A 12,403-nucleotide genomic window follows, 5' to 3' on the forward strand; every position below is an offset into this window, starting at 1 on the left:
CTTTTAAATTTTTTACATTTCTTTTACATGTTATTTAGTTTTTGTCAAAACCAAGAAAAAACATATGTAGTTAGGGAGAACACACACAAGATATTCATTTTGGAACCAAATAAAAAAGTAGGGAATTGAGGAACCTTCAATGCATGTGGCATGTAAAAAACATAAAAACAAATTTTTACAGGTAAAAAAAATCAAGTTTTTATAAATTGTTTTGGAGCTTTTGCATATAAGCAGAAGTCATTTATAAAAACACATGTTTGAAAAAAATAATTACTTGTTTTAACTGTTTTTTAAACCTTTTATTAACTTTTTATTTTTTACTTTTTTTTGTATTAAAACGGCTTCTAAATATTTAGTTTAACATCGGTGACATCATGTACATGATGATTCAACAATTGATTACATCAGGTACATGTATAGTGATCGATTCCATGCTTCATATAGTTTAATTTAATGTAATTGATTTTATCATATTTACTTTAATCAATCAATTGCTATTTTTTATGTTAAAACAAAACGAGAAAATACGAGGTTGTAGAACTTAATTACGCTCAACAGATACTGAAGAACTAAAATACAATGACGACGAGATTGGAGAATTAAATCCATTCATTAGTGATTGAAGAAACTAAAACACAATCATGAAGACGACGATGAATGACATATTGAATCAATTGATGAAGTATCAAAGCCAAAAAACACCACATGAGGAAGATAGTGATTACGGCTATCAGTACGAGCTCATGCGAGTAATGTGTTTTAGTTCATATGGATTATGGTGTTTTAGTGTTTTTTTTTTAAACATGGGCATAATAAATACTGAACAGGGCTTTATGTTTTTCCTCGTATTGAGCTTGTAACTTTTATAAGGTTTAGGTTTGGGCCTGACCCGTGATATCTGAACCGGGCGTGAGTAGACTGAGTACAGTAGTTAATTAATACATGGGCCTCGGCTTAAATATATCTTACAACTCTACAACTCTACAAGGCTGGTTTGTACTTTGTGCCAGATATTTAATTTTATTTTAGTTTTTCAAATTTTTATTTTTCTTATGGTTTTAGTATTACATTTTACTCAGACTTATGTTAGTTCTTGTAATAAACATTTCAAATATGTAGCTAAAGTTTGAATTTCTGATAAACTTAAACATTGCTCGTAAATTATATTATACGAAACTATAATGCCACACTAGTAATGCACAGTGAGCTAGCTAAAAATCCAAACGCTAGATTGCGTGTCAGTTGTCACAACAAATTCATTGATTACTACTCTTAGCGATAGTATATCGTATTGAACCGTCACAACATCATGGTTGTAGGTTGGAGGTTCAAACCAAGTATACATGTATGAAAAATCATACATACACATAATTAAAAAAAAAACAATGAAACTTTGTGTTCCCAAATTCATAGAACACGTCCCAGCTGCACTTTACATTACATTTAATGTAAATCATATTAAAGAAAAAAAAAACTTCTCCTTTTCAAGCTTCATTATCTTGTACTAAGAGCTTTGAACTAAATTTGATGATGCGCCTCTTGCTTGTACATTTGAAGTAGGGCACACTGAATTAAACTGGGGTGTAGTATATGTTCCTTGAAATAAACTCTTGAAAATTACATTGTATGCGGCTTCTGTTAAGTGTAATCCATCCCAGTTAGCGTACGTTTCTGGTTGAGCACATGTTGTTGACGACGGATCAGCACAATCTACTTGCGGATTGTAGTTATATGGCCCTCCACCTCCGCAACATGCTTTTAGAGCTCCATTTGTGAATCCTATAGTATTTCATGGCTCTCATTAGCAACTAATTGTTTTTCTAAGATATATAAATATCCTTTTAATTTTCTTTCATTTTTTTTTATCTAACATATAACTATGTTTTTTTTCCTAACAAACTTAAAATAAATTAAGTATACAATTAGCATTGAAGATATATAACATTTAAGTACCATATTTTTCTGGAGAGGAAAAAAACTGCATAGCAGCGTTGTAGTAATCGGCATAGATGATATTGACATTAGGATGGACCTCTCGAATTTGATTCAATGCTGTTTGGAGCAATTCATTGTGCCACTCGGCAAATTTGTTTAGTGCAGTCATGCAACCTGTTGTGTTGTCATATTCTACTTTATCATAACCATAATAGATCGTTAAATATGCCGCCGAGCAACCAATAGGTAGATTTCCTGGGACTACAAGTGTTTCCGCCCCTAGCTCGATAAGTTCCTGCATTGCCCATATCAGTTAATTATATAATTGCATTCAATGCATGTTTGATTGTGTTTTATGTATATATACTTGTACTCAAATGCACCTACATTAATAGCCGAGACGATGGTGTTAATAACAAGGGGAACGTATGATTTTAGCTCCTGAATGGGCTTTCCGGCGATTACTGCGTGATTGTAGTCGTTACCTCCGATCTCTCCCATTAGAATTAATGAATTGCGAAGTATGTTTTTACAATCTGTAATAAACAATAACCATGTAAAAAAATTCATAACTTTGTTATTAAGTTATTAACGTAACCATGTATTAAGACTTGATAATAATTCGTTATGTTTAATGTTTTAAAAGCCGGACCGAACCTCAAACCACCAATTCGTTAAGTTTTTAGTGCACGCAAATGTTAAATCGGTGGATTTTTAATTAACCTTTTATTGCCGAAACGTTAAATCGCTGTATCAGTCAAGATAGGCGATGGCAACAAAGTCTAATATGGTTGAATTATAGACATTACGAATAATGACGCATTCAAAGAGAAAGATTCCAATGCCTTACTTTTTTGACTTCTTTTGCAATTTGACGTTATTTAACTCGAAATATTTATTCCTTTAGTGTTAAATGCATTTATTTTTTATCGACAACATACATATCCCTTCAATTCAATTTTTTTCGACAGAATTACAAATTTTGTCCTTTAAAAAAAGCCAAAAACCGGTTCGTGTCCTTTTCTAAGTTTCCTTGCAGGCGGTGTACTTTAAACTTTTTTTTTCTACACGTTATGTCCTTTACGCTAACTGGGTTAGAAAAAGTCAGTTAAATGCCCTCACGTGAGACGCATGTGAGGGCATTTTTGTCTTTTCGTCTACCTGCAACTTCTTCTTCTTCTTCTTCTTTTTCTTCTTCTTCTTCTTGCAGACCACCATCACCATCACCATTCTTGCAGACCTCAAACACCATCACCACCGCCACCACAGGTCCGCCACCAACCACCGCTCCATCTCCGACGCCGACTCCCATCTCCGACGTCGACTCCCCTCGTTCTGACGCCCAGAAACCCACAAATCCCCTCTCACAAATCAAATCAATAAAATCAATATTCTAATATATTGAAGCATCACACCACACCCAGATCGTGTTCATCTTCTTCATTTCTTCATATGTGAACCACCCGCCGGAGCACGACACAGCTGACCCTTCATCCAGTGGCCCCACCTCTCCACTTTCGACGAGTCTCCGGCGAAGTCCGCCGCCGGGTCATTCGGATCCGGACCTTCCCGGAGCGGCGACAGGGCTTCCAATGGCCTTAAGCTGCCGGATCTTGACATAACGGGTTCGGGTTGACCCGCATGGTGGCTGCTGCCTTTTCTTCTCCGGAGCAGGCCCGAGTTGGGTGAGCCGCTTTGACTCCGACCGGGTTTGGGAGCCCGGTTTCTTGACCTGCCTGGAGATAAAGAAGACGGGAGGTGTAGTGAGAGGGAGGGAGAGAGTAGAGAGAGAGGAAGAAGACGGGAGGTGTAGTGAGAGGGAGGGAGAGAGTAGAGAGAGAGGAAGAAGACGGGAAGAGAGAGAGAGTATATATTTAATATCTATTATTTATTTTTGTTATAATATATTAATTTATTTTTTAATTATAAATAACTACCAGTAGACGAAAAGACAAAAATGCCCATCACATGTCTGGCACATGTCATACTTAACTGAGTTTTTCTAACCCAGTTAGCGTAAAGGACATAACGTGTAGAAAAAAAAAGTTTAAAGTACACCGCCTGCAAGGAAACTTAGAAAAGGACACGAACCGGTTTTTGGCTTTTTTTAAAGGACAAAATTTGTAATTCTGTCATTTTTTTCCCAAGGTAGGATTCTAGTTAATTAAATGTTTATTTATCTTTGGTAATAATTAAATGATATCAGTACGCTAAACTCTATATCCCTTCAATTCAATTACTTTATGCAGAAAACGTTAGTTTCTGGTTTTAGATTAGAGGTAGGTCGGCTTAGTTGATTTTGTTATTTCTGTAAAAAAAAAAAAAATTGGTTTTTGATTATGACATGTATTTTGTTGGAGGTAATAATATAATCAGTCTACTTTTGAAGTCAAAGTTGGGGGAAAAAAAACGGTTAACAGAACTTACCTGAAAATTGAATTGAAACCGATCATAAATAGGTGTTTACTTTTATTGACCAAACCAAACTGGTTTAGGGTTTGAAATCGGTTTGCGCACCTCTACATCGAACTGGTTTAAGGTTTGAAACCGGTTTGTGCATCTCTGCCTTAGATGTATTGAAATCATACAAATTCCTGAATATATTTTTTAGTTTAACGATTAAATGTTGTAATGCCCGTTAATTTCGGACAAAAGGTTTAATCTTGTAGTGTTATGTACACCTTTCGGGCTTGACCCGGCATTCTCCCGAGAGCTCCTTGCAAACCTCGTAAACATTCTCACTTAACTTTCCACCCAAGTTGCTACATACTTCAATTTGGAGGGAATTGGATATAACTATTTTTATTATATCATAAAACAAAAGAAAACCTTAACCCTAATTTGAGTATGATATTATAATATATTTTTTTTAAATTCATTTTCAGACTAATCACACTGCATTGTATCTATAAATTTACTATCTATAAATTTACGATATTATAAACCAATTTACTATCTATAAATTTGGCATATAGCATTGTAATATAAAACCAAATTAAATTTTTTGTAAACGATTTTTAAGTATCAAGCAATATAAAACCAATATATCTTTTCCTTCCACCTTTATATTAAGAAACCAATATAAAACCAATATATTATACGCCTGTATATCTTGAGGCTCAAAACAGAGCTCACCAACTTAAGTGGCCATTAACTCACAATCAAAAGGTTTTCAAATGACCATTGATCCACCACCAAAAGGTTGTCAAATGGATGTGTCACCACAAAATCTTTAATAAAGAAAAGGAATATCTTCTTTTGACTTTCACTTTGTTTATAAAATTTAGTAACTTTTATATAAGTTCCCTTCAAATTACTGTTACAACTACATAATAATTGAACAACTGTTATTAACCATATAATTCTACAAAGTTAAGTCGTTATAGGTACCACAACAAACTGAGCTGATACCAAACAAATGCCTGCCACGAAGCGTGAAGAGATCCCACTAGCTATATATTAAAGGAAACATATTGCTACAGTATACTTTAAATTTTTACACCTTTAGTTCTTGAATTTTAGATTGTTTCAATTTAATCCTCCCAAGTTTTAAATTGTTTCAATTTTGATCAATGGCATTTCTTTTTTCTAAACTTTGTTTACTTTTCATTTTAGCATCCCAAAGTTTTCATGGTTTTAGTATGTACTTTAACATTTGTTTTTCTTTCCACATAGTTTTTTTTAATACTTATACATTTAAGTTATTGATTCTTTGGTAATGTTTAGCATACGATATTTTAAAAACTTTAGTGTGCCGTTACGACATGCTCATATTTTTATATGTCATGCCGTTAAAACGAAGTTATATTCGCAATAAGTTATATAAGTTCCTATGAAAAAGGAGTTTTTTTTCGCAATAGAATATGTTTTTTGTATTGTAACCATATACCGAGTGTCGGTACCACATCAATGCCGTAATGAGCCGAACCAATAGCAACCAAGTTCTTTTGATAGTTAGATAAACTTTATTTTGTTGTGCTGAAGTGATATTCGTTACGATGTTTTTGCGTATTCGCGTTTTAATATGCGGGTCCGTTGTCGAGTTCCCCGCGCAAAGCGCATCAGGAACACTCTAGTTTATATATATATATAAGAAAACATTTACCTATATATGAAACATTTTAGCTCCTAAAACCTACTTAGCGGGTTCATTGTTAAAAACAGGTGGATCTTTAACTGAACCCAACCCGCCTTCTTTTCCCTTGTAACCGTAATCTCTTTCTTTTTATCCATTAATATTGCCGATCAAAGCCTTATTGATTCTCTTTTACTGCGCATTCTTCGACTTATCGAAAGCATTCTTCTATTGATGATCGGTTTGTATTGTTCCGATTGTACCGTTTATGCTCTCATAATTCTATTTTACTTTAGTTGTTACCATATTTTTAGTGTATCTAACGTTGTATCGAGATAAGTATTTAGAGATTTATAATTTATTTTTAAGATTATGAATAGTAGTTGTATTCTTCATATACTTATTTAATGTATTACTCAACCTTATTTACCAAAAGTTATCACTCACAAAATTTAAGTTGTCGTCAAACTCATGTAAAACATGGGTATCTAACCTAGTATATACAATAAATAAACAGTTGTTGAATAATTAGTTACACATTAATTACTAATCAAATTAGGAGTTATTAATAACATAAATAAGTTTTAGCTGTTAATATAATATATAAGTTAACGTTCCGTTTTAAAATGCTTCTTGTTGGCTATATGTGACGTATGACCATGACGCTTCACCCAAGTTTTTTTCTTCATTAATCTTGAAATAGTGGCAAGATTAAAAAAAAAAAACCTGTTGTACTTTTTTTGTGTGATTTTGAACTGAGAATGCAAGTAGTCATAACTTTGTAATGTATTTTCTATGTTATATCCATGACGTAATGGTCTGGCTGTATGGGGGTTCCACCTTTTAAAAAAGGTGATGGATTAAAATCCTTGTAAATACAAGGTTAAAGGATTTTGAATAATATAAATTTGCATCATTTTCAAAAAATCGAATATATATTTTTTTTATTAAAGTCTATTTAACGGTAACTTAAACACTCTCTAAACTACTTATAAGTTAGGTCTTTATATTAACAACTATAAAAACAAGCATTTTATTTTCTTTAATTTGAGTATGATATTATAATATATTTTTTTTAAATTCATTTTCAGACTAATCACACTGCATTGTATCTATAAATTTACTATCTATAAATTTACGATATTATAAACCAATTTACTATCTATAAATTTGGCATATAGCATTGTAATATAAAACCAAATTAAATTTTTATGTAAACGATTTTTAAGTATCAAGCAATATAAAACCAATATATCTTTTCCTTCCACCTTTATATTAAGAAACCAATATAAAACCAATATATTATACGCCTGTATATCTTGAGGCTCAAAACAGAGCTCACCAACTTAAGTGGCCATTAACTCACAATCAAAAGGTTTTCAAATGACCATTGATCCACCACCAAAAGGTTGTCAAATGGATGTGTCACCACAAAATCTTTAATAAAGAAAAGGAATATCTTTAATAAAGAAAAGGAATATCTTCTTTTGACTTTCACTTTGTTTATAAAATTTAGTAACTTTTATATAAGTTCCCTTCAAATTACTGTTACAACTACATAATAATTGAACAACTGTTATTAACCATATAATTCTACAAAGTTAAGTCGTTACACTGTACTTGACTTGACTATGACAACTATTAGACTAACTTAATAACAAGTTGATACGCATCTCCTTAAAATTATTGTTGCGTTGCGGGGTGGGTGGGTTGATCGCCACATATGGACATTACTAAAACGGTTGGTGGTTAGTAAGAAACTTTAAAGTCTTTTTAATCGACAAACTTCATTATATTATTAGTATTCACGCATTTTATGTTTATGTTTGCGTAGAAACATCATATATTATCATTTCGACTTTGTTATTTTTTTTATAATGATGTTCCATCTAAATTTTTATTGTTAACATACCCCAAAGCACGTGTATAGTTTAACGTCTTTACGTATAACTTTTGTGCGATTTAAGCTCCTTGTCGCTTCTTTTCTATGTTTTGCGTCTCAGTCTAATTTTTACCGGTTAACGCACATGCGTGGTTCAACGTTTTTACGTCTTTTTCTTTGTTTAGTGATACTAACGCAATACACCGGTCCTAATTACTGGTTAATATTAATTGATTATTAAATTTTACCTGAGGCAGTGCTGCAAATAGACGGCAACCATCTTTTGAACCATTCCAACTGAACACCTAAAGACGCATTCGTATATGGATTGACAACTCCTTGTGCTTCATGGAATGATGAGTCCAATGCGGTCGCACCCGCCACCGCAAAATTCACCCCTTGTCCTTTCTCAATAAAACTGTTTTCTCTAACGTCCTGAGACGCTGGTATTAACGGCATCCCAAGACTCTCAGCTTCAAAACAAGCAAAAAAAAAGGTTACAAAATGATAAATAATTTTTGTTACGTTAAATACTCTAACCATAGATACAAAACACATGTTGGACGATCAAGTATGGTTGACACAAAAATAATGATTAACAAATAACAAAACTAATATGATAATATTACTAACAGGATTAATTTCCAATAAGGAACAAGTGATGATGAGTACCAATGAAATCGATGATGAGGCGGCCATTCGAGCACCGACCGGTGGGTTTATGGAAGAATGTCTCGCCGTAGGGTGGAAACAAGAAATGAGGTGGTTGACTGTTCGATTTAGACGCGAGTTGGTTAAGGTTTCCGGTATCGGCTAAAGAGTCACCAAAGCTTATGATGGACGTATAGCATCCGTTAGCATTAATTATGTTACAATTAGTTATTAATAATAAAAGCATCAAGAAAGGTAAAGTTGGAGAAGAATATGATGAAATAGCCATTGAAATTTGAAAGAGTTATTGGTGAACAAAAATAAAGTTTATTAGCAGCTTGGTGCTGGTGATCCATCTATGTTGTGCATGTATTTATAGCTGGGAAAGAAAGTATAATTTGCTTAAGATGTACACCAAGAATTTCACACGGGTAAGCACCTACGGGTCCCACGGATCTATGTAAAATTACGTATTTGCCCTTTAGAGTTGGTGAGCCTATATAATAAAAGTTCAAAGTTTCTATTATTCTCCAACGCGGAAATTGCAACTATGGCTACTTGTTCGTACATTTATAAATTAATATATTTTGAGTTTTTCTAATATGAATTTAGATGCCTATTACCTAAGTCTCGTAAATCGAGCAGGTCAGGGAGGATGACAGGTTAGAACGAAAAAATAACTTTCCAGGCTGGATCAGGCTAAAATGAATATATGATCGAAATATAATTTAGATCAAGATTAAAGTTATCAACATAAAATTGGAAACCTTAAGAGAGAATTTCATGTGCTCTTGGTAAATTCATTTTCGATCATAAAGTCATTATGATGTGATAACAGATTTAACTTCCAAAGTATATTATCATAACTCATAAATATTTACATGTACAATACTACAATGTGCTCCTAAAATAGTGTTTACAAATTAAATTGTTTATATTTGAATCGATCAATCACACATACACATATATGTGTGTGTCTGTGGTGGGATGGGGCACTTGGATAAGGTTGGTAAAATCTCAATCGTGTCCGTATACAATGTCCTGGTCAGGAGAAATAGACAAATGCCACCAACTTCTCTTTTTTATTTCTAACCATCTTCTTTCAACTAGACAAATATAACATTTTGCTCTTTATTCTTTAATTTAATGCTTTTTTAATATTCAAATTTTCTATAAACTAAGTAGGACCATTCTGTAACTTGTGTTTATAATTAATAACGAAATTAGCAAATAAAAACCAAATGATGTCAACGTAGCAAAGTATTATTCTTCCTATTATATATTTATGTTTTGGAATTTTGTATAATGTATGTTAAACAGAAAGATAATTTATTTTTGTAATCTGATATTAAATTATTTATGTAACTAGCTAGTTATGGAAAATATTTACTTTAAATAGTTTAATTAGATGGAGATTTTGCATATATAACTTATAAATAAATGGTTTAAGCTTTATAGAATTAATGTTTTTATAAGACTCATTGTTTAGACTTGAGACTAGGGCTGAGCATGATTCGGTTCGGTTCGGTTATTAGACGAAACCTAAACCGAAATTGAAGTAATCGGTTATTTGAATAAACCGTTTGGTTTTCGGTTTTCCGGTTTTTCGGTTAATTTCGATTTTGGTTCGGTTATTTTCTGTTTTTTTCAATTTAATTATGTGTTGACGTTGCAAAAAAAAAATTAAAATGAAAAATGCATATTTTAAGCTTGTATAAGAACGTGTTAGAGTACCACAGTCCACATATATATTGAACTAGATTTTATCCCCCGTTATACGGGGGTTGTTTTACATTATTCGCTTTTAATATTTATATATGTATATTTGGATTTTAATTTTATTTATTGTAAGAAAGTTAATAATTAATATACTTGAGGTTTAATGATGAAATGGTTTCACAAATAAATGATATGCTATAATCCAGTTTAAAAGCTATATGGGTTTGGTGATACCCATTACCCGTTTATTTTCTTTGTTATAAATTTGTTTCTTAATTATAAACAATATATTTTTAAAATAAAATATGATATTAATTTTAGCATATCTCTAGTTTATAGGATTTTCATATCAAATATTTGATGAGATTATTTTTTAATATAATGAGATGTTATAACCCGTTTAAGAGCTATCTGGGTTTGGTGAGACCTTTACCCGTGAATTCGGGTCAAATGCGTGAGAAGCCTTCATTAACAAATAAAACAATGATTATTTTACATTTTTCGTTTTTTAATATTTATTTTTTGGATTTTAATTTTCTTTATTGTAAGAAAGTTAATAATATACTTAAGATTTGATGATGAAAAGGTTTCATAAATAAATGATATATTATAACCCGTTTAAAAGCTATCTGGATTTGGTGACTCATGACCCGCTTATGTTTTTTATTATAAAATTGTTTATTAATAATATTTTTTTTTTAAATTGGATATTAAAGTTTAGTATATCCCTATTTTATAGGATTTTCATATCATGGTAAGATTAATTTTTAATTTAATGAGATTTTATAACCCGTTTAAGAGCTATCTGGTTTTGGTAAGACCCATACCCATGAATTTTAGGGTCTTCGTTTATATATATTATAGATTCAAAAAACAAAAATAGTCACGTGAAACTATACAAATACAAAGTTGCTAAATAGAGTTTAAAAATTAAAAAGCATTAAAAGTTTAGTCACGATTTTCTTTCATCGTCTTATTTATTTAACTTAAAAGTTTAGTCTATTCCTCATCATCTTGATAATCTTTATCATTATCAATCGGTTCGGTTTTTTAAAAATGGATAATTGAATCGAAAACGAAATTTTGGTTTTTCAAAAAAAACAAAAAAATAACTGTCGGTTAATGCTTCAGTTCTGATTTTTCTGTACGAATTTTTCGGTTAATTCGGCTTCGATTCGGTTAATTCGGTTTTCTGCTCACCCCTACTTGAGACTGTCAAGAATCTCAATAAAACAACCACTAGCTTGGTCTAGTGGTAAAAACATATGCCTTACAAACAAATAGTTATAGATTCTAGTCTCACTTAAAACATGAACGAAAGACGAAAAAAAAATTAGATATTCAAAAAAGAAAGAGAGAGAGAGAATCTCAATAAAACAAATAATTGTAACAACATAATAAAAATTAAAAGGTATTCATGTTAGAGGGTTGAGTTATTCTATAAAGGACAACAAAAATGATAACTGTGAGAATTCATAATTAATTGGCATGCGTTAAGTGGGGACAAAAGGAAAAAGGATATAAAAGTAATAGTATATATTTTCTCTCTCCGCATGCAAGTCACATATCAATTATCCCATGATTTTAAAACGTCTATAACTTTTTCATATGATATTTAAAAAAAAATCACCATAATAACAAGCGTTTTTTATCTTTAATATGAATATGACTTTGTTATATAAAAATTAAAACAAAATTATGTCATTGTGTCTTTTTGTTTGTCATTGTGTCATTTTTTCGTCATTGTGTCTTTCTGTTTGTCATTGTGTTTTTTTTGTCATTGTGTATTTTAAATCATCATTGTGTTTTTTTAATGTTAATAATACTTTTGTGTAATAATAATACGTAAATATAATGATAAAATAACAACAAATTATCTAATACATAAAACACAATGATGAATACATATTGCACAATAATCTGAAACGTAAAACACAATGATGAATGCATATAACACAATGATCTGAAACATAAATACAATGGTGAATATATATAACATAATGACTTGAAACGTGAAAGATAATAGAAACTACATTTTACACAATGACATGAACGTAATACATAATGAACATAATACTTTTTTTTCTCAAATTAAGTGAATGTCACATGTCAATACTGAATAAAAGACAATGAACGTATTA

General features: G+C 31.3%; 1 protein-coding gene across 1 annotated transcript; it reads right to left on the reverse strand.

Moving 5' to 3' along the window:
* Window positions 1-1,498: 1,498 nt before the first annotated feature.
* LOC143560023 (GDSL esterase/lipase At1g28580-like) lies at window positions 1,499-8,847 on the reverse strand. Its single transcript, XM_077048431.1, has 5 exons — window positions 8,565-8,847; window positions 8,141-8,365; window positions 2,323-2,471; window positions 1,954-2,230; window positions 1,499-1,779 (listed from the first exon to the last, which is right to left on the reverse strand). Exons 1-5 carry the CDS (start codon window positions 8,830-8,832, stop codon window positions 1,505-1,507), a joined length of 1,194 nt encoding a protein of 397 aa, XP_076904546.1. The 5' UTR covers window positions 8,833-8,847; the 3' UTR covers window positions 1,499-1,504.
* Between the last annotated feature and the right edge of the window lie 3,556 nt (window positions 8,848-12,403).

The sequence above is a fragment of the Bidens hawaiensis genome, unplaced genomic scaffold (assembly GCF_021521415.1).
Source record: "Bidens hawaiensis isolate Kalapana, Puna unplaced genomic scaffold, B.hawaiensis_p1.1 tig00020159_1, whole genome shotgun sequence".
Taxonomy (NCBI): domain Eukaryota; kingdom Viridiplantae; phylum Streptophyta; class Magnoliopsida; order Asterales; family Asteraceae; genus Bidens; species Bidens hawaiensis.